At 40.9% G+C, this 27,939-nt stretch overlaps 1 protein-coding gene across 1 annotated transcript in view; it reads left to right on the top strand.

Annotated features, from left to right (window-relative positions):
* The first annotated feature begins 2,475 nt into the window (after positions 1-2,475).
* The window catches only part of zbtb10 (zinc finger and BTB domain containing 10), a 40,582-nt gene continuing 15,118 nt past the window's right edge, over positions 2,476-27,939 (top strand). The window contains exons 1-2 of the mRNA XM_007896790.2: positions 2,476-3,210; positions 24,842-25,820. Coding sequence (XP_007894981.2) covers positions 2,476-3,210; positions 24,842-25,820 — 1,714 coding nt within the window. The remainder of the gene's footprint in view (positions 3,211-24,841; positions 25,821-27,939) is intronic.

Here is a 27,939-nt window from a genome sequence, read left to right as displayed (position 1 = left end):
TATGTCTTGGATTTTTGTGTTCTTTCTATAATAATAATCCTTGAATTTGATATAGCGCTTTTCAAGTCTTCTCGACATCTCAAAGCGCTTCACAGAATAGACTGTATGCAAGGTGACCTAAGGTTGCTAGGTTATAATGAAGAGTAGCACATTGGAAGGCACCTTGAAAGTGCCAGCATTTTATGAGTTACCACTCGGCTTTGGGGTGTTGTAAAAAATATAGCTGTGTATTTAACTTAGTTAATATAACCGGAATACTAGCATTGTCCTCCCAACTCGAGAAGCCCCAACTCTGATCATTGAAGCATTGGGTATCAAATACCAAGCTCCATGACATAGTAGTAATAGTCCTTGCATTTAATATAGTGCATTAACATGTCGTTGAGTTGTCACAAAGCGCTTCACAGAATATACTGTAAAATTAATTGACTGTATATTTTGTGGGCGAAACCCACATTCTTCTGGTTTACAATGTGTACTTTCTCCCTAGAGGAGTGATCGACAACAACACTATGCTTACCTAAGAGTATAGGCACTCTTGTGCTAAGAGCTAACTCAAGAGCTAACTCTTGGAGACCTAGAGCATGGATTGCATAACTCCTGGAGTTTAACTAGCTAAAACCACCAAAGTACTATTGCAAACAATGTAAAGCTTCCTGCAGCATATAACTAGGACTGTGTAACCTGGTTTGCATTATGGCTTTGGTTTGCAGGGTTATTAGGTGCTGAGTGGGAATAATCCTTGCTCCCAGTGTGTGGTCTGCTCCCCCAAGTTCCGGTAATGAGACAGGTTAGCTGTTCTGCCATCAATAGTGCCCTGGAGCACTGAGGATCTGTCTGACTCAAAAGACGGGTCAAAGAGGGTTCATGGAATTCAATGTAAGGCCAAGGTCATAGAGAGAGAGCAATCAATAAGTAAATCATTGTGAGGCAGGATCTTTATAAAGAGGGCAAGCCTTCCCCCCCAAAAAATGAGTGAGTGGACGATATGGTCAATACAGACAAAGTCTGTTTTGTGGAGTCCTGTAGCTCAGTGGTTAGAGCACTCGCTTTGCAAGTGAGAGACCTGAGTTCATTTCCAGGCACAGGGCGAAACCTTGGGCAAGTTTCCTTACTCCACACGCCTAATAATAATCCCTCGAAAAAAACAAAACAATAATAAATTGGTCATTTTCAATCTACGACTGTTTGTGGGACATTGCTGTGCGCAATTGGCTGCCGCGTTCGCCCACAAATATACAGTCAATTCACTTTACAGTGTGTTCTGTGAAGCGCTTTGGGACGTCCTCCTGACGTAAAAAGCGCTATATCAAATGCAAGGATTATTATTATTATTATTATTATTAAAGAGAAGGGAGAAGGAATGCTCCCAACCCCAAAAATGGAATGATTACAAAGAGAGAGAGGAGGAAATCTACTGAGTGAGTCATTGCAAGGGATAGTAAAGACATATCGACCACACATATACAGTACACGCATGCATTTTCATTACACACACACACACATATTCAGTACACACATGTATACAGTACACACATGTATACAGTACACACGCACATATACACGCACACCTGTAGCTCAGTGGTGAGAGCACTCACTTTGCAAGCGAGAGACCTGGGTTCGATTCCCGGCGGGGTGAAACCTTGGGCAAGTTTCCTTACTCCACATGCCTGAAAACAATCCCTCAAAAAAAATAATAATAAATTGGTCATTTCAATCGACGACTGTTTGCGGGACACTGCTGTGCTCAATTGGCCGCCGCGTTTCGCCCACAAAATATACAGCAGATTCTGTGAAGCCTTTGAGACGTCGAGAAGACGTGAAAAGCGCTATATCAAATGCAAGGATTATTATTATTATTATACAGTGCATTCACATATACAGTGCACATATATATACAGTGCACACACACACATATACAGTGCACACACATACACAGTGCACACACACATACACAGTGCACACACATATACAGTGCACACACACATAGTGCACATACACAGTGCACACACACATACACAGTGCACACAGACTGCACAGAGAGAGAGCCTCAGCTCAGTGACTTGAAGTCAGGTTCAATCACAGGCTCCTGCAGCGGCGCATGCGCGGCCAGAGGCGAGCGGAGGAGCGAGGCGGCCGTGGCGGCGCGCGCGGTGCACCCTGGGAGCTCTGCCCGTCCGCGTCCGCTTTTTTTTTTCGTCTCGCGACTCAGACCGATGCGACCTGAGGCGGGCGGACGGTTGGTCAGTCAGCGCGAGAGGAAGCCTCGTCACCTCGCGGCCCGGCCCGGCCCAGCCCGCACCCCAGCCCCAGGCTGTCCCCGGCACACGCCGCTCGTCAGGCCCGAGCCGGACTCGCTCGCTCGCTCCAACTTTTGGTGTAAGAGTCGCGGGTTGTGATATAAAGCGTCTCCTCCTCTACTCCCCCCCTCCCCCTCCCTGCCTTCCCAACCTCCCCCCCCCCCCACCCCGCGCCATGTCCGGAGAAAGGAGCAGGCGATCGCTGGCCTTCCGCACGGCCCCCGCCCCGCCGCCGCCACCACCTCCGCCACCCGCGCTCTCGCCTAACTGCGACCCCGAGGCTTCGCCCCCGGCCTCCGCGTCGGTCACCTGTGACCAGCCGGCCTCCGCTCCTTCCTCGGCGGAGGCCGGCGGGGCGGAGGCCGCGGTAGAGGCCTCGCGCTCGGCCTCGGTGGGGACGGACCAGGACTGGGTGGAGACGGTGGTGGTGGACGACGACTACCCGGAGGAGGTGTCGGTGCGGGTGGTGGACGGCGGCTCCATCAGCAGCAACGAGTCGGAGGAGGAGGAAGAAGAGCAGGAGGAGGAGGAGGAAACGGCGGCCGCGGAGGTGGTGGAGGAGGTCGGGGAAGGGGAGCGGGACGAGGAGTTCGAGGGCAGCGACGGGGGCTGCGGCGGCATGAGGCTGGGGTCAGGTCTGACCCTCCTGGGTCGGCCCCAGTCCTACCTACTGCCTCAGCGCCGCACTTTCCAGAGGTCGTGGCTGCAGGAGTTCCCGTGGCTTCAGTACGACCAGGAGACGGGCCTCATGTACTGCTCGTGGTGCCTGCGGGGCGAGGGGGGCGACCTCCACCACAACAACCGCAACAAGTTCGTGAAGGGAAGCCGCAATTACAGGAGGACCACTTTACTGCGGCACCACCTCTACACCGAGCACCGGGACAACGACCCCTCGCCCCCCTGCATTGAGGTGAGGTGGCGTCTGATGTGTGGGATGAGGGGTGGGGAGCGCCCGTCCGTCCTCAGCTCTGCGGTGGTGGTGGGGGGTTGGGAGGAAAGAGTAGCCATGCTTCTTTCTCTCTGCTTTCTTGTCTCCCATTTACTTGCAGACCGCGAAGCCCTGATTGCATTAGTGTCGGCAGGCAACTGGAGGGTTCGCTAAGACGTTATGTTTTTGATCTGGGTGATTTCCCCCGCTTCTCTCTTAATCCAGTTACACAGTAGATTGAATTCAGTTTGGATCTATTGATCGAAACGGAATTTGATCTTGTACCCTGTTTACATGGCACCGTGTCCCTGGATCAGAACATAACACCAGGGTATCAGATTACTGACCAATACAAGCTCTGTGCTTTGGCGCGGGGGGGGGGGGGGGGGAAAGAGGAAGAGAAAACGGCTGGATGTCTTAAATCAGATCTTGCACATCAGTGGGTTTCAACTTCCTTTGTGGTTTGTTTATAAAATGTTGAGATTCCTTCCGGGTGGGAGCATCTCAACAGACTATTTGCACATTGTATTTGGTTTTATTTGCTTTTTGATAGTATTTTTTACCGGTTGGGCTGTGAATATAGTTTCCCGATTTACGTCTGTAAATCCAACACTGGATCATTTTGAATTATAATAATAATAATCCTTGCATTTGATATGCCGCTCATTGAGACGTCTCAAAGTGCTTCACAGGATATACTGCAAAGTAATTGACTGTATTTTGTGGGTGATGTGGGGCAGCCAATTGTGCACAGCAGTGTCTCACAAACAGTCGTGGATTGAGTGAACAATTTTTTAAATTTTTTTTGAAGGGATTGGAAGGGAGTTTTACTCCTGTCAGGTTAAGATGTTGCAGGATATCCTCACACAATATTAAGTAATTAACTATATCAAGCTAAGCTAAAACAGAATTAACCATAGCGTTTTGAGTAAAAGTAAGATACTTATGACATTTAATATGAATTTGATAGGATTGAAACTTGAATTTTGGTTGCTGAATAAAAATTACAGGTTCTGAAGTTTCAGTAGTTTTATAATATTCATAGTTGGGTAGGTTTACATCATGATGCTTCAATTTCAGAGCAGTTTTGTGACATGGGTACTGAATTGAAAATTGCAAAAAAAAATTATTGATTTGACCAGTAGTTTGAAGACTGTTTTCACACTAAAAGTGACTAAACATGTAGGTTTTGGTATGATTTTGGACATTGCTAATTTCTTGTGGATCTTTGCTGTGACAAAACATGGAAGTGCGCATCTTTCAGATTCATCTCAATTTGTTTACATCAGCTTGATTCGAAAGTGAAATGAGAAGGATAGAAATTTCAATGTAATGAATATTTTAGTTTTTAAAGAAAGTTAATTACAGCGCTTTTTAATTTAGATTTGGATATGCTAAACTAGCTTATTCCTATCTTGAGTAATAATTGACAAGAATTTCCAAAATTTGAGTTTGCACTCGTCTGAAATCTCAAATTATGGCATCCAGATCTTCTAATTAATTTGCCTACTGTGTATTGAAGGTTTTTTTTGTTTTAAATATTATTTTCTAAAGTGTTTGTTCAAACTAAGGCTTGAATTGTAGTTGGTAGTCAGTTGACTTTTTAAAAGTAAAATGAACCTTTGATTTAATGCTCATGATTACTAATGGAGAAATTGCATAGTAATACAACAACAACAACAAGATTCCATTTATAAAGCGCCTTTCACGTCAGGAGGACGTCCCAAGGCGCTGCACAGTTGGGTCATGACCCGAGCAGGGGGGAAATGGTCAGGGTGAGGGGAGGGGAGGGAGCGAGGAGGGGGAAATGGTCAGGGTGAGGGGAGGGGAGGGAGCGAGGAGGGGAGAAATGGTCAGGGTGAGGGGAGGGATGGGAGGGAGCGAGAAGGGGGAAGAGAGTCGAGAGGGGAGCTGAAGGCTCGGTCAAAGAGAAATAATAATAATAATAATCCTTGCATTTGATATAGTGCGTTTCACATCATTTAGACGTCTCAAAGCACTTCACAGAATATACTGTAAAATGAATTGACTGCATATTTGTGAGCGAAACGCGGCAGTCAATTGCGCACAGAAGTGTCCCACAAACAGTTGTGGATTGAAGTGACCAATTTATTTTTTTTTTTTATCTTGAGGGATATAATCAGCCCCGTTGAGTAAGGAACCTTGCCCAAGGTTCACCCTGCCAGGAATCAAACCCAGGTCTCTCTCTTTACGAAGCGTCTCTTGCTATATTATGTCTTTTTATGACTTGCAGAGGCAGCATTATAGAGATGTTCTGCTGTAATTTGAAAAGACACAGCTGCCTTGTGAAAGGTATTGTACAGTCCAGAAGAACAGTTTGTCTCAAATTACTGTAATTGCATCTGTCCCAGATGAACCCACTGTCACTCAATTGCTCGTGTATATGGTCCTTTTTTCTGCTCAATTCCTTTTCTTTTCCACACACACGTGTTCGTTTTTGTAGTAATGCAGATAAGGGATAGTTACTCTAGGATTTCATTGTAAATTGTTACTGTCAGATGCATAGTAGTCAGTCCTGTACGCTATCTGGATCTATTTCATGGTGACGTTTGTCAAGTTGGGATACGAAACAGGACTATGATGCATATAGAATAACAGATTGCTTGGAGTAGATTATAAGATTCTAACAGAATCAATAAACCTTAAGCATGAAATATCTTAATGTCACTTGAACCCTAAGATTTTATGAATGTCTCTTAACCATGTGTTATAATTTATGTTACTGTTTTGGTGGTGTGCAAAGGTTGCTGTTTTCTTCCCTGAATATCGGATGTTATGTTTACATCATGAAAGGGGAAAGGTGCTATTGCAAGCCTTGTGAGAAAAATACTTCAATGTGAGAATGAATGAGTGCTAAAGAATATATTTGCATTTCAATGAATTGAATGTATTGTCACCTGAGAATAGTTGATGAGTATTGCTGACTGAAGATTTTTTCCTTTTCAATCTTAAACTGAGATGTTTGATATTTTAATACAAGAATGCAGGAAAAATCTCTCAGTCCTTATTAAAGAAATAAATTGCATTTACATAGCTTATTCAAGACCATCTCAAGACCCTCAACTTTTACTGTGCTTTTGATCACCTTCCTTCCCCGCCTGCCCTCCCCAATCCCGATCCCCACTTCTGGTCCGAAACACTGACTGACCAGCGCCTTGGGGCGTCCTCCTACGTGAAAGGTGCTTTGCAAATGTAATTTTTTTTTTACGTCAGAAGGTTTATAATAATGAATCTTACATTTGGTGTAGTTTCATGTCGGGAGGATGTACCCTAAAGTGGAGTGACTGTTTCGTGGGTGAATGCAGCAGACAATTTGCGCGCAGCAGTGTTTCACAAACAGCCATAAAGTGAGAGACCAATTTTATTTAATAATAAAAATGATCCTTGCATTTGATATAGTGCTTTTCACATATTTTAGATGTCTCACAGTCCTTCACAGAATACACTGTATAGTGAATTGACTGTATTTTTGTGGGCGAAACTCAGCAGCCAATTGTGCATAGCAGTGTCCCACAAACAGTGGTGGATTGATTGACCAAATTTTTTTTTTAAACAATTTGGGGGATTGTTGGATAGGGCACCTGTAGAAACTCCCATACCCTTTTAGTTGACCAAAGAAAGTTTTTGGTGGGTTTTCTTATCGCATTTTGATTCCGTAGAATGATGATGCCAAGTAAATGTTCTGTTTTGAAAATGTCAGTGGAGTAGGGTCTTGTACCTGGCTCAGTGATGGCACTCTTGCCTCTGAGTCAGATGGTTGTGGGTTCCAGCTGCATTTCGGGACTTGGAATCACATTGTCTAAGATGACACTCCAATGCAGTGCTGGGGTGTCTTACATTGTCAGAGGTGCCATTCTTCGTTTGAGATGTTAAACCGAGGTCCCGTCTGCCTGTTCAGGTGGACGTTAAAGATCCCATGGCACTTTGGAGTCCTGTAGATCAGGGTTAAAGCGTTTGCCTTGCAAGCGAGACACCTGGGTTCAATTCCAGGCAGGCGAAACCTTGGGCAAGTTTCCTTACTCCACACGCCTAATAATCCTCCAAAGCAAACAATAATAAATTGGTCATTTTTAATCCACGACTGTTTGTGGCACATTGCTGTGCGCAACTGGCTCCTGGAGCATTTTGCTCACAAGATAATCAGTTAAATCCATTTAACGGTATATCCTGCGAAGCGCTTTGAGACATTTTGAAGACCTGATAAGGCACTATGTCAAATTCAACGATTATAATCCCTCCAAACTCATCATTGTAGCACAGCCTCCTGACACTGAGGCTGCAATGCTAGGCTCAAGAATACAGCAACTTATCCTTACAACATTTATCAGCAGCTCAAATTTCTGAGATGCTAATTTAATGATCTTGGCTAAAATAACTTTCACAGTCTGAATTTTAAAATTGAAAGATGGTAATATTTAAATTCTGTTTTGTTTCTTGCTTTTCTGTTTTCTTGTAAATACTATTTCTGTTGTGCTATCTTGTCTTCCACCTATTTGTCTTCAGCGAATGTTCCTTTCTTCGTTTATTCTTTCTGTATTTTATTTCTTAATTTGTACTCCAAATTCCATATGTGTGCCAAAGCATTTTTAAAATTGTCTTGCTTACATGCATTCAGTCTGAATTAATGGAAAATGGTATAAATTGTCGTTAGCTGTTTTTCTAAACTTTCTATTTGAGTCCAGAGACTTATGCCAATAATTGTTTTATTCAGAAAAAAATAGATAAGGCTGAACTGATCTGGAAGAGTCAATGTGAGTTTCTGAAATTGTCATGTCATGTTTGACCTAATAGAATTTGGACACAACTTCAGAGCTAGTAGATGGCGGGGGGCTATATTGATATCATTTGCATAAATTTTCAGAAAGGATTTGATGGAAATTTGCTAAAATTAATACACATCTATTTGGAGACAACTTAGTGATAAGGGTACAGAACTGTTTGGGAGGTAGCAGGCAGATGAAAGGAAAGTCTCTGATGGCAGGCAATGACGAGAGTTGTCCTCTAGGTATCTTTGCTGGAGCCCAAGTGTCTCTAGTAATAACCTGGATTTAGATGTAAAAGGGAATGTATCCAAATTCAGAGTTGACACTAACCATGAAAGTATATTTTGTGTGTTTTTTAAAAAGCGAACAGGGGTTCTAGGCAGGTAAAACAAGTACAGTATATGGAACAATGACAGTGAGTTCAAAATAACAAATCAAATGGCTAACGGGATGTTGTCTGGAGTATAATGGTAAGGAAGTTACTAAAGGTACAGTATACTTGTTTTGGAGTATTGTGTTCAGTTTTGGGTGCCCTTTCATAGGAAGGATACACTAGCCTTTCTTTGAGGAAATCCAGCAATGATTCACCAAACCTAGAGTGAAGGGACTCGTCTGCGATGAGAAGCTGAATGCATTTTGGCTGAATTCCATAGAGCTGAAGAGGAAAGGGGTCGAGTGTGTTGACATCCTCCTAACATGAAAGTTGATTATATAAATTGTATATTTATAATTTGACTGAAGTGTTAAAGTAATACACGTAATAGGAATTGACCAGGTAGGTGTGGGGGTGCACTTCCCTCAGGCATACAAGGCAACCTAATCCTAAAATTAGAGCTAAATGGGTTACAAAACAAACATATATATTCACACAAAGATTTTTGAAAATGTGGATTACACAACCTCAGAAATCTATAATGTGTAATTGGATCAGATTTTTTTTTACAAAAATGAATATTTGGAAAGAGAATTAAGAGATGGGGTTAAAAATAAAATTTGCATATCCTTGAATTTGATATAGTGGCTATGGCAAAATATCTCGAGCAGTTCAGTTTTCTGTGAAGTATGGTGGCCATGTATTCGAAGGTAGCTGCCTGGAACTAAAGCAATACAAGCGCCATGTGCCAAAACCCATTCCTGTTTGTATGAAAATTGTGATAAGCTTTAAATGTAGGATGGTGTATTTCTTTTTGCTTTAATCTTGATACGTGATATCTGACTTGCTGATGGTGTTCATTTGATCCAGTCCCTTAAGAATAAGATTTATTTTTAGATGGGCTTTATACACATCACATAATCACATCACTGAAGACTGGGTGCATTGTCTGTTTAGGACAATTACATATCACATGTAATATTTAAAAATGTCCTTTTACATTACTTCTCTTGGATTTTAAGTGTTTCACTGATGTAGACTTCAAAATTAAAGGCAGCTAAATTTGGGAGCTAAATTCTCGCAGCTAAGAAGTACTGCCTCTCACAATTCTGGGAGAGCTAAGTTTAGCTCCTGCTCAGATGTAACTCAAATATGTTGCCATGCTTATTTACTCTCAACACTAATTTCCACTGTTTCATTAACACCCATCTTCCGATGGGAGATCCCATTTTTGAATATCTGAAATCTAAGATTATTGCCCTCAGATTCAAGAAAAGAAGAAAATAATTCAGCTCTAATTATTACTAAAATTTTCTGAACATTTAGCTTATTTTGCCACTCAGTGCTTTTTGTAGCAATACATAAGCACTTTATATCAGGCAGACGTACAAAGAGCTCATAGTTTATTAAAGCTTAGTTTATCTGTTTTAGTAATTGATTTAACTGCACTGGCTTGCTACATGTCCCCTACCCTGCTCGCTCCACCTTTAGGATCAGGCTTTCTGCCCCTTTCCTCTGGGACTCAATTCCTGAGTCCCCTTGACTCTCCAAGATCAGTCTCAAAACCTTCCTCTTTCACCGTGCCTTCAGTCATCACCCTTGCCTCCACCTTTCTTGATTGCAAAGCCCAGCTTGGGTGTAAACTCTTGACAGTCCAGCACCTTGGGATATCCTTCTGACGTGAAAGACACTACATAGTAAAACTTACGAATTGTATCAGTTGGGACCGTAATATTTAGAAACTTGTATAAAGTTCAAGTTACAGGCAAACTGTCGTCTAAAATCCAATTAAATCGATCTACACTGCACATGTGTAATTCAATGCAGCTGGTAAGGGCATTTGCTGTACTTTGTCACTGCAGCCGGTAAGCATGCATGCAGTGACAAGTCAAGACTACATTTTCCGGCAAGCATTGCATTCTCATTGAATTGCAAGCAATGAAGTTCTTCTGCGTACATGGTGACGGATCAGGTCATCATTTAATGCAATTCAATGCAGCCGGTGAGTGTGAGAGCAATGGAAGATAGGGGAGTGGCGTTACGAGTTAAGAGATGATTTATTTATAAAATAAGACTAGTGCAAAGAAATCTGAATGGTTTTGATAGGAAACTGATTGGAACTTGGGTGCATGTATGATTTGGAGGATTATTCGATTAATAAAGATACGATTTATGAGTTTTACTATATAAATACAATTTGTTGTATTTTGTTGGCACCAACTATTGGGGTCTGCTGGTAGACAATATGTTATCTTATAAAATTTATGTTGTGATGATATAGTTGGTGGTATTTGAGTTGGGGTTTATTAAATGGATCAGTATTAATGCATGATGGTTAACAGTGACAAATATGCCGACTGAAATGTTGTACTAGAGAACTATGAAACTGAGGTTAAATTAAAATAATTTGTTAATTATTGTGTCTAGTTTTCTATGTCTTTTGTGAATAACATCCTTACCATAGCTAGAAACGTTCAGTTAATCAGAAGCATTGCCTGCTTCCTGCATAGTCGATCTCTAATTGATCAAAAATTCTATAAAAGTAATGTTTGTTAGTAGGTATATATGGTGTCCAGTTTTCTCCACCTCTAAGGCAGTTGGCAGTACTGCTGCATGAACAGCCACCAGAAGGCATGTCAGAGTGACTTGTCTTCACTGATCTTCCCATTTTTATTTTCCTTCTCCGGTGTGGCAGCCCCTGGCATCCATGTGAATGTGTTGACTGCAATTGGAGAACTCACTCCTTGGATGAATATTGGCTATTAGCTGGCCACTTTGGTGCATTGCTGCTATGGCATTCCTTAGAGCTTTTTAGCTAACATTTTGCTTTGTTCGTGTGCCACTCATCTTCTGATGACATAGTTTGTGGACCTTCATTGAAGATAATCCAGAAGCTGGTGTGAAGCCTCTGCTGGGCTGGCTGCTAAAGAGTTGTTGGGGGGAGGGGAGAGGGATGAGAGAGAACAGTCTGCTGTTTTTCTTCCCACTATGTAAAATGATTGGCTGGATATGCTTGGCACCTTTTGCCGCTGCATGCCTGAGATTGCGATCTTCTGTTTTTGGTTTCAGAATTGTCCATTAAAATAAATAGGATCTGTAGTTGTAAAGAAGTGCAATGAGGTTGCCCACTCTCCAGCTGAAGGTAGGACCATATATGGTCAGCAGTTGGGAAGAAGCAATGGTCTGTGTTTTTAACCCATTACTACCACTGTCCTTTTGTTCCTTTTCGTTCCATAGCTTGTTCCTTTTCGTTCCATATTTGCAGTGTCTGGCATCCTATTGGCACAAGGCAAATAAATGGTGTAATCAGCAGCAGTATAGACAACTGTATGGTATAGCAAATTTCACTAAAGTTAACTGCTGGGTAAATTCATACACTAGGTTAGAATGTTTGAATATCTTTTACAATGAGCCCAGTTATTTGTTGAATTTAATAGGGTTAGCATCTTATCATGTCATTGAAGCATCTCAAAGCACTTCACAGGATTTACTGTAAGGTGGTTTGACTGTTTTGTGGACGAAACGTGGCAGTCAATTGCGCAAAGCAATGTCCCACAAACAGTCATGGAATGAGTGACCAATTTTACTTGGGGCGGATTGTTGGCCAGGACACCGGGGGAAACTTCCTTCTCTTTTCGAATTGTGCCATGAGACCTTTAACATCCACCTGAACAGGTAGATGGGACCTTGGTTTAACGTCTCATTCAAAGAATGGAACCTCCAATAATTCAACACAACCCCAGCATTGCATTGGGAGTGGCACCTTAGACTATGTGATTCCAAGTCCTGATGTGGGGCTTGAACCCACAACCTTTTGACTCAGGTGAGTGTGTTACCACTGAGCCACACTAACAGAACATAATGCACCTTATCTGGGGACAGCCTCAAATGATTCTTTAGTTCTGAAGAAACACTTCAATATTAAGGTTTACCGAACACTGGGCTCACAAAGGCTCATTTTCATATTTCATAAGTTTCTTTGAGGTTGGTGAAGGAAATTGCAAATGGATTTTAACCATCAGGGACCCTATCCAGTATTTTGTGCTAATTTACTGCTGTAACAGCTTAGTGCTCATTTTTACAATCTTATTTAATTAGGCAAATAAAAGTAATTAACGTTATCACACAAATCCATGTTTTGTATTTTGAAGTAGATTGGAGATTTAGCCTTAGGCTATGTGTAATCTGAAAATAACTGCTCAATGGGTTAATTGTTGGGGGCACTTTCTGCAGTGGCTATAAATAAAACGCACAGCTTCTATATCATTGGAGAGGCCGCCTGATTGAAGGCACTGTAGTCTACCCACCACCCAGATAGAAATTCTTGGTGACAGGAAGTTCTACTTGCAGATGCCTGCTGGCTTTTAAAGCGAGCTGGCCAGCATTCTGTCACCATTTTGGATTTTTATTAAGTGAACCTTTGGGTCCACTCTCCAACTGGTTATAAAACTGCCTAGGTTATAATGGAGTTTAACTGTATTGGTTTGAGAACTGGTCACTTGGTGCCTGCACTAAATTGGCTCTTTAATCACAAGAACAGTTGATCTCTTTGACTGCCTGTTCTTGAGATGCATCAATTAGTACTTTATACCCAGTGATATTGCTCTGGTTGTGTCCCACTGATGTGCCTATTGAGATAGTCTTAACGTGAGGAGAGTATCTTTGAACCCTTTTGTTTCAAATTCATAAATGGTACTGATTGCCACTAAGTATCACAGCTAAACCAGACACAGGATATACTTTCAAATCACTGCATTTGAAAAAAAAGTCTTTGTGGCCATCTGCTTCTTTTAAATTGAGTTATTACTTATCAATTTGAATCTGTTTTGTTTGCATCAGATCATGAACAGACTATTTGAAAAGCAAATTTACATCCGCTCTGATCCCTATCACTCATTGTTCCTGCAAATATCTAAAATTTACAAATACCCACTTTTGACTATTATGGTTATAGAACAACAGCACAAAAAAATGGAAGTTATTGGTCAAATTCTCAATTTGAATTTTTTACCTTAGTGAAGGCCAGGTCTGTTCTGTCTCATCTGCATTCAAGTGACTGAGTGAAGAAGCATGAGAGCAAAATACTTGTTTATCACGAAAGACGGTTGATAGCTGCAGAATTGAAAAAAATTGGACTTTACCTCAAACAAAAAATACATTAATTATTAGGAGCCATCCACATTATTTTTAGAAGAGTCCAAGGGGTGGGATTAACACTGGTTATTCTAAGCATTATATAATCATTGCATTGGGGAGTGATCTAGAAAGGTTCTTTGTACTCTTGTGAAATAGATGACAATCTACACTATTTACAAACAAAGGTTAATACAATGTCCTCCACCAAAACTGAGCATTACATTAATCTATGAACAAGAATCACCACTGTAACTTCAGTTTTGGGTGTTTGTGCTAAACTCTGTCCGGTTGATTCTCTACAAGGTGTGTCTACGCATACATGTGTGTGTAACTCACAAACTCTGAATTCTTGTTTCTCAGCCAGATGTTATAACTGTGAATTGAACAATCTATGTACATTCAATAAAACCTATGAGAGATGTCATCTAGCAACAGGGAGTAAGACAATGAGCCTATAAACATTTGGGTACATTGCCTTCTGACCTTTCAGTGTCCATTCTTCATCTGAAATAAGAGAGGGGAAAAAAGCATACTGCTCATCTAAATAGATGGGTATTTAAAATGTATCCTCTTCAATTAAAGCATTTGGTTCACTTATAGTACTGTTGAGCTTCAATTAAATACAGGGTAGGCAGGCCTTTGATTTAGACGGGAGTAAGATTACCTTGCAAGAAAAAACGGGATGATACCACAGGAAGTCGGTGGGAAATTGCAACCCCAGCAATATAGCAATATTGTGGTCATATCATTTAAATTTGCTTCATTTGAATCAAATGCAAGGATCAAATGATATAATCCAACCCTGTAATTTGGATAGATCAAAATACCAATGTCCTAGCCTGACTAAAATTCAGTATTTTATTTGTTCTGATTTTAAACCAGGAATATAAAGAGAATTGAGAGTCAAAATACTCTTTATTTATATTTGGGAATTATCTGTTCTATTTTGGATGTATTATGCTCACTCTCAGGTGCAAAATTGATGGCATTCCTGCCAAACTGTCATCTTACTATATTTGTCGACAGTACAGTGTATTCAAAAAATGTGGCTTGTTGGGTATAAAGTTCAAATTGAAATGTAGTTGCCGCATTGATGAAGGATTTAATCCACTGCTAAATAGGTTTGATCTAATGAATGTGCTAGATTAAATTGCAATTTGATTTAGTAGACTGTTATTCCAACCTTGCTAGAGGTACACATAACACGATAATAATAATAATCCTTGCATTTGATATAGCGTTTTTCACGTCAGGAGGACGTTCCAAAGCGCTTCACAGAACACTGTAAAGTGAATTGACTGTATATTTGTGGGCAAATGCGGCAGCCAATTGCGCACAGCAATGTCCCACAAACAGTCGTAGATTGAAAATGACCAATTTATTATTGTTTTTGGAGGGATTATTATTAGGCTCTGTGTGGAGTAAGGAAACTTGCCCAAGGTTTCGCCCTCTGCCTGGAATTGAACTCGGGTCTCTCGCTTACAAAGCGAGTGCTCTAACCACTGAGCTACAGGACTCCACGATGCGGGTCAAATGATATGAAGAAAAATAATTTAAACTTCTAAAAAGTTATTAAGGCCATAAACTGTTTCATTTTGTCATTGGCCTTTTGTATCAATATGGTCATATCACCTTCAAAGCCCTCCACAGCCCTGCTCCTCCCTACCTCTGTGAGCTCATAACCCCCTACCAACCTGTCCCCTCCGTCCGCTCAGTGGGCTCCGACCTGCTTCACGTCCCCCGCCTTGCCCGTCTCGCCAATGGTGTGCGGGCAGGCCTTCAGCCTCTCTGCCCCCCCCCTTCCTCTGTTCCATCCCCTCCCTTTCCTCCCAAGATTCGTCTCAAGACCCTCCTCCTTCGACCGTGCCTTCAGTCACCCTCCACCCCTCTTGATCCCAACCACCAGCTCGGTTGCAGATCCTAGACAATCCAGTGCCTCGGGATGTCCTCCTGATGTGAAAGGCGCTATACAAATGTAATTTATTGTTGTTTATCAGTGTATAATGAGATATTTACAAACTTGCTAACCCATAAATCCATTCTTTTGTGGACTTGATAAATCTATGTGATGAAACGCCGTAATAAAATAAAGTACTTTCACAGAAATAGAAATGGAAAATAATGCTCGGAATGAAACTTAATGTTCGCCCGATAGCTTATGGTAGAAATTAAAATGTGTCAATAGTTGATCATGAAGAAATGTTTTGGGGTTTATACAGTCCTTTAAAGAATTATTCAACACTGTTTGTGTGTGATAACAGTATACGATAGATGAGAAAATAGTGTGCATAATTGTTCATCATACAAAATACAAATTGGCTGGGGCACCAACTCAAATTTTGGAGTGTTGCAAAGGCATGATGGGACCGAGTAGCAGACTCCTCGTCCACTGATACTGCAGTAAATTGGCAGGGGAACATGATGCGGCTTGATATGTTGCTGAGCAGAGAGAGTGGCCAGGACAGTATAGCCGTAAGAGGTCACAGAAGTAGTCACAGAAGTAGTTTAGGATGAGTCCATGGGAAGATTTAAAAGTGAAGAAAAGGATATTCTATTTATCCACTGGGGGATTGGAGCCAATACTTGGGAGTACAGGGTTTATGGGCTGGTGTGGGAGAGGGCACTGGCTGAATCTGGATAATCTGCAGGAGTGGAAATAAACATCATCTGATGTGAAGACAGTGCATGGTGTTTGAGTTTGTCTTTACTTATAAGGGAACAACCAAACAACTGTTTGGAAACCCAGCAAACCCAAATAAATATTGAATAGTGACTGAATTATAACAAAGTTGACATTGAAGACGAGAGGCTGATTGAAAGAGTTGTTCTACATTAAACTGTCTTATTTTTAATTCCCTGCTTTTTAATTGGAATATTGTGCTATCAATGTTCTAATGTAAACAGCTTAATGTTTTTATAAAGTTCGACTGGTATTGATTTTAGCTCAGGAAATTGGTGAGTATTTGGACTTCCGAAAGAAATACTGGTAACCTTGATGGTTATGTATCTGTATTAGAAATGACAACCCATTTGTATAAGAAATAATGGCGCTGTATGTCATCTGCTTATGCCCACCTTGGCAGTCTGACAGCTGTAGTGCTTGCACCTGGACCTTATGGTGTCTTATATCCACATTGATTGATTCAATCAGCATGATTGGAGGATGGTTGGTCTCCTTGTTGGGAATAGTGTTATCAGTGAAGGGAAAGGTGCAGCTATTGAAATTGCGTAGGTGAATGAAGCGCAACCGAAAATTACAAATGTGGCACAACAGAATTACAAATGTAGCATCAGCAGCAAGCTGTTTTGTGAAATCCTTTTTTAAATTCATTGTCTACTTTAGATCATTTTTATTGAAAGAAATGCAATAAATTTAGCTTAATTGTGACAATGTACATTTGACGAGGTTGAATTAGTGAATTGTCTTGCTTTTACTATGGGTCTGGGTAAGAATTCCGGATCCCCGGAATTCTGTGTGTTTTGGGGGGGGTTACTGTGTTGAAATTTTAACTACTTTGCAATTAATGTAAGTGTGCTAGCTTGTTTTTTTTCCTTGTAGGCCCTCAGTTTTGTCTACTTCAATTTTTTCCAGTTTACTCGGAAAATTTTCAATTCTTTTCAATTTATTGAATGTAAGATGCTTTGTGTATTTGAGATTGTCTTTTTCGATAGTCTGTACAGACATTCTTTGCTGTGTTAAGCATTAACTTAATCCGGCTTTCCGTAACTTTTATGGTTCTGATTTATTGCTGCTGTTTCTTTAACAGCCCATATTGGCAAAATTGCCGTAGGTTTATGCAGGTTTGAAATCGTAATCTTTGGCATTACAAAATAAGTTATTTCTACTACTCCCACTTCCCTTAAAGAGGAAGTCCACAAAACTAGCCAAAAGCAATATCTCTTGTAATCTTCTGGCTTTGTGTATAGTAAACAATTTCTACTTTTCTTTTTACTGGAGTACCCTAAGGATTGTTTTACTGTATAATAATCTTAGTATAGTGTATAATCTTGTTCAGCAGTGTCTAAATTCTTAACCGTATAAATCCACAGATGCATGTGCTAAGCTCATTTGGGTCATCATTTGACACAACTAATCACAATTCTTTTTAATTTAGAAAACAAATTGCACTTCTGCTACAAGTATAAAATTGGGCATCAGATTTCAGTAAATCTATTGTTACTTTCCTGTAATCTGAGGGAAGTGGGAGTTGGAGGTCACAATGTTGGATGTGGTATTCAGCTGTCTTTTATTTTAAGAACTGAAGATGGCTTAGGTCAGTGGTGGCCAACCGTTTTGGTCTGCTAACAAAATAATTTTTTTGATTGAATATTTCTTGATTTATGTCATAAATCATGAAATATTCAATCAAGAAAAAACTGAAGAAACACAATTGATCAAACACAGACTTACCTAGACTTGTGCGAATGTTTGGTAAGGCTACTTCCTGACGACTCAGTGGGACACAGGTTGGTCACCATTGACTTACGTGATGGTGCAAGAAATCTGTTAAAGACCTGTGCAGATTTTTAAACTTCCTTGTTTCATAGTTTGCTTTACTTCTGCTTTGTGGTGTTACTTCAGTTTGATGAATACCTACTACAGTAATTACCTTTTTTTTCTCTCCAGATAACAACCTTTAGTCAATAGTCTGTGTGGGTGGGTGGGTGCGTGCGTCATGTGACATTGCTAAGTGCATATTGCTGCTGTGTTCTACAAAATACAGTGAACTCCTGATAATACATGGCTTATACCATGCAAAATGTAAATAAGGGACCCCTTTTACTTCATCACTTGCTTATAACGTATAATGTCGCATTTTGTGCATCCTACTAAGTAAAATATCGCATATATTATTGGACTGAACTCACCTGCACTACTCAGCCAGGATGAACAGCCTTGTGCGAGGATACATTGCCAGGCCGCTGAGCAAACTCGTGATGAGCAGCCTGGTACCGCGGGAAAGGTTGCCTTCAGCCATCCGCGTGGTATGTTGTTTTGACTGTTGTGGCAATACTCAGAGAAGAAATTTTAGATCTTGTCTTCTGTGAGGTTCTGCCTGATCGTTAAAGTCCGAGTGAGCAAAATGAACAAAAAGTTTTTTAAAGACACATACGCATATACATAAACTTGTGCTCCTACTGTACTTAATGCTCCAGAGGACTCGTGCTTATATTATATACACTCAACCTCACTAAGCCAGTCAGGAACCTGTTGTCTTGTTTGACCTGAACTGTCCTTTCTCCCCCACATCTGCGTCATGACCGGCACTGCCTACCACCACCTGCGCAATATTGCCAGACTCCGCCACTGCCTCACCTCTCAGGCTGCCGAAACCCTCACCCATGCATTCGTCACCTCAAGGCTCGATTAGGAACTCCCTCCTCATCGGCCTTCCCAACTCTTCCCTTCACAAGCTGCAGATCATCCAAAACTCGGCAGCTCGTGTACTGTCACGCACCAGGCTCTGTGACCCCATCACTCCCACCCTCGCCCGAATCCACTGGCTCTCCATCCCCCAGTTCAAGATCCTCGTCCTCACCTTTAAGGCCATCCATGGCCTTGCCCCCTCCTACCTCTCTGACCTGCTGAATCCCTACCAACCTGCCCGCTCCCTCCGCTCATCAGGCTCCAGCCTGCTCCATGTCTCCCACCCGACCCACCCTACCATCGGTGGCTGGGCTTTCAGCCTCTCTACCCCCACACTCTGGAACTCCATCCCACGGTCCCTTCACCTCGCTTCCTCCCTTGGCTCCTTCAAGGCCGGTCTCAAGGCCCTTCTCTTCGCCCGTGCCTTTGGTCTCCCTCCCACCTCTCTGCGTTCCCTCACCCCTACACCACTTCTCCCCCCTGCTTGGGCCCTGACATCTGACTGTTCAGCGCTTTGGGACATCCTCCCGACGTGAAAGGTGCTCTATAAATGTCATTTTGTTGTTGTTGTTGTTGTTACCCTGGATCTACAATCACTGAGCCCTTTTTTCCTTGAAGTGACGATATAGCGGTTTACTGTAGTTATTACAGTTTATAATCTATCCTGTGAAACGCTTTGAGACATCCTTCTGACATGAAAGATGCTATATCAAATTTAAATCTTATTTTATAGTCAATGCCAGACTTTTATTTAAAAAAAATTAACGCATACAGACACTAAAATTAAAACAAACACAAATATCAGAATAATATCTCTAATCTCATGAGTCATTTCTTTAAAACCTTCTTTAATTTGAAAAACTTAATTTCCCACCCTGTTATTTTACTTTTGTTTCTTACATATTCTGTTCTAATTTTAAGTTCAAAATACCGCATACATTTTTTTTCCTGCCTTTCATGCCTTCCCACTCAATTGGAGAGGAGTTACATTAAATTAGCTGCCTCCAAATTCAAAACATTCTAACAACTGACAACCACAAGTCTGAAGAATAGCACAGTGTCATGATCAGACCAATTTCTGATCAGTGCTACCACTGGAGGAGTTCTCAACAGTTCTGACAAGCTTGGTCATGTCTGGATGTGGTAACCCATTTGCAAAAAACCTTTGGGACTTTTTTAAAAAGAAATTTTAAAAAATTGTTTGAACAGTGATTCAGAGATGTAGCTTCGAAGAGTGAGTCGAAGAATGAGGAAGCTGTCGTAAACAATTGATGCTGAAGCACACTTGGGATTAATAAATCCACTGCAGCCTATGTCCTCCTGGGACGTCCTCCCGACGTGAAAGGTGCTCTATAAATGTAATTTTGTTGTTGTTGATGATGATCACTCCTTCTCACTGAACCTCAGAACTTGTTCAAGCTATTGCACCTTATGGATTCCATTAATCTTGGATAAATAAAACTATCAGTCAGCAGAAATAGAGGGAACTTAAATGATCACATTATTGATGGTCTTAAAACAATCTGATAATTTAAAAAAAGGTGCTTTTGTTTGAAAATACAGTACAGTAAATCCTTTATTGCTTTGAAAGAGTATTGCAACCATTTTTTCCAGACCCTTCAATTATAAGTCTTTTACTACTTCAATGCATTTAAAGAACTTGTGCTGTATTTGTACATTTATCTTGTGGCGGGGTAAAGAATGGAATTCGGGCCCACTTAGACAGTTTTGCAATTGATTTCAACCGATCTCCTTGCCACACATATGTATTGCAGATGGCCTCAATTTGGGGTGGGATTAAGAATAGAATTGGGGCCCTATTTAGAAAAATTGGGAACTGATTTTTCAATCTCGTGGCATACGTCTTGTTTTGCAACTAATTTCAACCGATCTCCTTGCCACATGTCCGGCATTGCAGATGGTCTCAACTGATCATGCACTTTGAAAGAAAATCATAAGGTATGGACATATTTGACCTGCTATGATGTGTATCTATGGGATTGGACAACCACAAATCCTGCATGATGTATCATTAGCAAGCCTAATCAATAAATATTGAGCGTTTGAGACAAGCAGAACTCTTAATTGAACTTTTTGACTCTTCCGTATTCACTCTTTAATGCAAATGAATACTGGTTTTGTCGTCCTTACTCGAAGATCCCTGACTCTAGTCACTGGCAGGCTAGGTAATAATACCACCTCCATGACAATCTGTACTTTATCAATGGATATATATCCTCCATTTGTGTGTTCCTACAATTCTACTCATAGGGATTCAGATGGTGGTGCATTCCGTTGCATAGTTGTGCCAAATTTCTGCTCTCAGTTGCTATATTGGCAAAAAGAACTATGATTAGACAGATACTCAGGAGAGTGTTCAATAGTATTGTCTTATATAATATTCCTTTTTGGGGTTTGATTTTGTACATTTTCCTTATTAAGCTTTCTTGTCAGGATGATAGTCAATGGAGACCAGTATGTGAGTTTGATGGCTGTACGTTTTGACAACTTTTTAGACTAGTTTGTTTTACAGTGCTGTTACAATAACAAGGATACATCTCTCTCCCCCTCCCCCTATTGTTAAGGACGTTTCTCCCATTTGTCACAGCATAAATTCTCTAGCTAGCCAAAGTTACCCCCATTTTTTAAATTAATTGGCCTCTCTTTTGTTCGTAGGAAGTGCCTGACACAAATTAGCTGGTGCACCCTACGAACAATATGAGAAGCCAATTAACTTACATAAATAACATTCATTCACTTCATTTCAAATTAATCTCAGTTGTAGAGTGCTTCAAACCCCTTCCTTTACATGGAAGGTGCTATATAAATACAAGTGGTTAACTTTGTCAAGAACAGCAGAGTATAGGGAAACGCTGGTTACTGTTTGAGTGGGAGAATAATACACCTGGAATTGAAGTATGTTTTTGGCAGATTGTCTCAGTGCAATCTGTAGAACATTAGAGTGGAGCTGTCCAACCTTGTTTATAGAGGCTTCCCTCTAATCCACTAATGGCTTCAGATGGTTGTTTTCAAGCACGAGTCAGCTGTGCAGCTATAGCTCACACCCCACCCCCACCTTGGACAAAAGTGCATCACACAACAGAACACTACAGTAACAGTGAACATAAACCCAGAAAAGAGAAACTATAGTTTAAAATCAAGATGGAAATGAGGCCTATAGAACAAAATGCAGTGACCTATTTATAAATAAAAATTCTAAATTAGAAAGGTGAGGTTAAAAATCAAGACTGCATATGCAAAATCTGATTGCCATTTTAAAATATAAGTGAGTAAATTAAATTATTTGAAAATAATTTACCCAATCGCACTTTGAACAGGAATACAGCTGAATCTATTCAAAAAAAATCATAATACAATTATCCTTGCATTTGATATAGCCCCTTGTCACATTGTCAAGACTTCTCAAGCTCTTGAGTACTGTAAAGTGGATTGACTGTATTTTGTGGGCAAAGCACACTGCAGTTTTGTGCACAGCAATGTCACAAATAGCTATGGAATGAGTGACCAATTTTATTTGGGGGATTGTTGGGATTGAGCGACTCGTTTCTCTTTTTGAATAGTTTCATGAGATCTTTTAAGAATTGTAGTGCTTGGGGACCAGTTTCTCAGTAAATTATTTTTGATTTAATTTTTCACGTTTTGTTCACTGTTATGTGAAAGATCTGCATAGAAGTGGGAGGTTTTGTAATACACTTGCATGTACACCAATTTTCTTGAATATCATACACTTTTTTTAATGGTTCTATAGTTCCAAGAGTACCCCTTATAAATACACTTTGGTAGGTGGTTTAGCTGGAGCAATACACTTAGCTGACTGCAAAGCAATGAGCAGTTGGATATATCTGTGTGTGTGTGTGTGTGTTCAGTGTTCAGCAAAGCTGTTTAAGTGGCATGCTATTTTATAGTGAGGCACTTAACATTTGGGTATTAGGAATTGGTTGGGTACACTGCGGCCTAGTCCACTCTACTTGATAAGCACCTGTCGGCTAGTCATGGATGGGGTTAGTGGCATTTAAATCCTAACATGTCAGTATCTCACAGAAAACTGAGTGAGGTGGGGAAACAGTCCCTAGTGTAGTTTAACTAATTATTTAAAGTACTGTAACTTGGATAATATGTCAAGCTCAAGTGGAATTTGGGGGCCTTTTTTTTCATAGCTTTTTCAAGTTGGTAATAGATTGTAAACAAACATAAGCAATACATTGGTGCCTGCATCCACAAATGTCATCTCAAGTCTACAACAACAACTTAGATTTATATAGGGCCCTCCACACCAGACGGCGTTTCAGAGCACTTTATAGTTTAGGATCCCAGGACCGAGCCAGGGGGAGGGGGGGGAAGGTGACCAAAGGCGCGGTCAAAAAGAAAGGTCTTCAGCAGAGACCTGAAAATGGGAAAGGAGAGAGCGAGACGAAGGGAGTGAGGTAGGCAGTTCCAGAGCCTCGGGGCATAGTGGCTGAAGGCACGGCCGCCAAGGGTTGAGCGGAGGACTCAGGGAACAAGGAGGAGGCCAGATCCGGAGGAACGAAGGCAACGGGTACTGTTTTGAGGAGAGAGGAGGTCAGAGAGCTAGGGGGGTGCAGAGAAATACAGGACTTGAATATGAGGGTGAGGTACTTGAAAATCGATCCTCTCTGGGATAGGCAGCCAGTGCAGTCTGGCAAGGACTGGGGTGATCGGGGAGCGGAGTTTCGTGCAGGTGAGAATGCGGGCGGGAGAGTTCTGAATGAGTTGGATTTTATGGATGGTAGTGGATGGGAGACCGGCGAGGAGGGCGTTTGAATAGTCCAACAGGGAGGTGACAAAGGCATGGTCTAGTTAGATACCATTTAGCTGAATATTTCAGGATTTTACCTTCTTTGGTTGAAGTAAGATTACTGAATTAGATGAAACTGGCATGAAAACTGATACATGGAGTAATAAAATGTTTGTTTGGTGGATGTTTTGGGATAAATGGTAAGAAATTAAGCTAGTTTCTATCTTCCTTTGCTGTGCAATCTTCTTACTTGACTCAGCTGATAGCACGCTTGCCTGTGAGTCGGATGGTAATGGTTCAAGCTCAACATTGGAACTTGTCTAAATTGACCCTCCAATGCAATACTGAGGAGTGCTATGTTGTCAGAGGATGAGACGTTAAACCGAGGGCCTATCTACTTGTTTCAAGTAGATTTTAAAGATCCCACAGCACTATTCAAAGTGGAGTGACTTTCTCCCAAAATTCTGGCCAACAATACTATAAATTAGTCATTCACGTCATGGCTGTTTGTGGGATGTTGTTGTGCACAAATTTGTTGCCACGTTTGTCTACACATATGCTGTCATTACATCTGCAGGTGTTATATCAAATGCATGAATTATGGTTTATTATCACCATTTTTCCTTTTGTTTATTTCCCCAGCTCAATCACTTTGTTGCAGTGAGCTGTGGTTATAAAATAGTGAATTTTAGGAGGAATCGGGAAGAAATGGCTGTAATATTGAATTAATACACTAACCTTCCTCTTTTGGGCACTCTTGATTTTAATCTAGCTAAGATTTATTGGGATGACAGCAATTCTTCTATCTGAATTGGTTCAGAAAGTCTTGAGCCAATTCTTGATTGGCTTCAAATATATAATACAAGTCATAATCTGGCTGGTGAGGAAAATCCCTCTGAAAGGCAACAAGGATGGCTTGAAAAATAGAGTAATATTGATCTGGTGGAGTGCAGTTTTGTTGGAGATGGGATGTATTTTGGGTGTGGAATGAGCTCACTCAATTCAGCATGTAAACCATATATTATCCGATCTTGAGAGGTGTGCTGGTGGAAAATTGACAAGTGTTCCATTGTCATTTGCATGCTCAGACTGATTTGGAGAAAAATAAATGTGGGAGAGTAGTACATGATACTTAAATTTATGTTTATCTAATACTTTATGGTATTATTTTGCAGGAGTCTGATGGCACATCCAGATCCATAGATGAGATATACACCGAGTACAAAAGTGATAGAAATGAGAATTCCTATTGCTATCAACTGCTTCAGGAGCTGAATGAGCAGCGGCAGCAAGGCATTCTGTGCGATGTCAACATAGTGGTGAAAGGACAGGTTTTCAAAGCCCACAAAAACATATTGGTTGCAGGCAGCCGTTACTTTAAGACTCTGTATTGCTGTACTCCAAATGAAAGCTGTGACCAGGTCACAGTTACACACCTCGATGTAGTTGCGGTGCAAGGTTTCACAGTCATTCTTGATTTCATGTACTCTGGGCACCTGGTTTTAACTAGCCAGAATGTAATTGAGGTTATGTCTGTTGCAAGCTACCTACAAATGACAGAGATTGTTCAGGGTTGCCGTGGTTTCATAAAGGATGCGTTAAACATCAGTACAAAATCTAATGCGGCAGAGAAATTAATCGTACAACATGAGAAGGTAAAGGCCTCCAACAGGACCTACAGAAATGACAAAGCAGCCACACTGAAGGCAGAGCCCAGTAGTCTTTGGGTAATCAAGTCATCAGGTTCAATGAATAACTCTGCCATAGGAGGCCTGCACGAAGAAAGAAACAAATATGAAATGGAGGGCTACAGTCTGGATATGGGTTCACTAATGGACCAAAATGAGTGCTACCAGACGAATGATTCGACCTGGAATCAAGATAACTTTTCGGAGTATGTTGGAAAAGATATACAGCTAGGACTACCTCAAGATCAGAATCCAGCTTTCTCGTGGGGTAATTTGGGGAAATTGATGATGCAGCAGACTGCGCCTCGAAGCGGACGAAGGAAAAACCACATAACCAGAAGAGTTGTGTATAATGTTGCACCAAAGTCTGAGGAGGGCATTGAGGATGGCCTGATGATCCAGCCTCCTATGGCATTCTCTGAGGAGGGGTTGCATGAAATTCCGATTGATTCTGCAACATATACAGGTATGTTACCTGTCCTGGTTAAGAAATGCATGCAAAGTAGATAACACAAGAAATGATGGTGTAAATTGTTTATTAGTTTTCCATCATTCCTCTTTTGAAACTTGTGCAGATTTACAATTTTTACCCAGGTAGATGCTCTTCGTGTGTCAGTGAGGTCAGTGAGTGTCGCCATTCTGTTTGAATGTTGGAGTCATCACAACTGAGCCTAATTCTGATCCTGGCCTCCCCCTGGCATCCGGACACCGTTTCTGGCAGGGATCACTGGAGAGATAGGAGTTTTAGCTTGTCTAGCCAGGGGTCGTGTCTTTTGGTGCTCCAAACAAAGGACTGAATCTGGATATCTTAATATATGATTCTGCATTGCATTACACATATCAGATATACCCACAATGCCATTGATGGAGCCTAGATTACTTTCTTCTGCCTCTCCCTCCATCAGATATTATTTTGGTCTAGCATAGAACATCATGTCAAAACAACAAAGTTGGTTTTCGGCATATCGCATATTAGTTGTCCCAGCACCTTGGGACATCTTCCCGATGAGAAAGGCCCTTTACAAATGTAATTTTATATTGTTATACCGTTTCTTTGATTTCTGTAAACTATGTTGTGGCTGATCCCAGAAGACGATCGTTTTTTAAAAAAACTTAAGCAAAATGATTTTTTTAATGGAAGCAAACAAGTACAAGTATTTGAACTCTCTCTCTCCCTCCCACCCTGGCCCAGGCATCATATGGAAAATATGTTTAGAAAGTGGTGTTTTGTTCAGTGCTTAGGGACCATTAGCAAAATGCAGAGGAATTTAACTTAGCCCCATGATCATAAAATCTGCCCCTTTTCATAATGTGCAATTTTGGGGGGAGAAGCACTATGCAGACTTAAGTCTCTGAATTTTTATAATTCCTACTTTTTGAAAACAAAAGTACAGATCTTCAACATGCAAATTAGCCTTAAATGTATTTGCTGAAATCTATATCCTTTCTTTCCTCACGTGATTGAGACACAGCCTCCAGTGGATCATTTCAAGTTGAATTGTTTGTCTGAATGCTGTTACCCAGTTTAAGGATTTGCAAAAAATTACTTGGGTCCTTCTTGATAATCAAAGCTCTCAAAAGTTTTGCTTCATCTGCTCATAGCTTTTGAGATCATAGTTTCTAGGGGTTTGAAACCTACTTCCAACCTTAGAAATACAGCCTATTGTGAATGTCTGATTACTCTGAGGCAATCCTCCTGACGAGCATAGACCTCTATGCAAGGATATTGAAATCTGGTGCATGTGGCAAACCTCCAGTTTAGCACTGCGCCCAGTATCCAGTAATTCCTGCAATTGTGTATGTACACAATGCAATAAAATAACCAATTCCTCTCGGGAACATCATCCTAATGGATTTAGTGGCTCACTTTGTATTTCCTTGGATGAATCTTCCAAGGTATGAAAGGCTCCATTGGAACAAGTGGGTTAAATTCAGGGATCTGGGCTAAATTCCTGAAAGCAAAGTTTCCTAAATCATTGCCACTATGGTTCAAACCCTCTGTGTTAGTCAGTTAACTGTGGGGCAGACTTGGCTCATATTATCCAAATAGCTAAATTGTTACAGCATTTTACAATTGACACAAAATATACAAGAGCCAGATCTTTTATATTAGTCAGCTTTTATTCTTTGCAGACACATTTAGGCTGAAAGTTATCAGTTTTTCATGTGAACCTGATGAAAAAATTCTTAAACGTCCATATACTGGGAAAGTCCTATTTGCTGATAAAAAAATTACTTTAGAAGACTTTCAGAATTGTCACAAACTTACGGTTATTTTGAGCTTATCTCTGCCTCCTCCTCAGGCTGTAACATTCAAGTATCCAGTGCCATGATTAACTTTAATGCTTTACAAGGCAGATTGAGCTGCTTTGTGCCATAGCAGACTTTATTCCAACTGTATTTGAAAATGTTCAATATAAATGACCTTGAACAAGTAGCCTCAACTATTATCTGCGTTCTCACTTCACAACGACTCTCAGTTGAAGCATTCATCGTACTGAAGAACATCATACTGAATTAAAGAATTTTGCAGACAAGTAAAAGCTCTCATCAATGTCTACATGAGGCAGACTACTGATGTGCTG

This window comes from Callorhinchus milii, unplaced genomic scaffold (genome assembly GCF_018977255.1).
Source record: "Callorhinchus milii isolate IMCB2004 unplaced genomic scaffold, IMCB_Cmil_1.0 Scaffold2, whole genome shotgun sequence".
In the NCBI taxonomy this organism is placed as follows: domain Eukaryota; kingdom Metazoa; phylum Chordata; class Chondrichthyes; order Chimaeriformes; family Callorhinchidae; genus Callorhinchus; species Callorhinchus milii.
The sequence above is the reverse complement of the archived record's forward strand: the minus strand, read 5'-3'. Positions and strand labels throughout refer to the sequence as shown.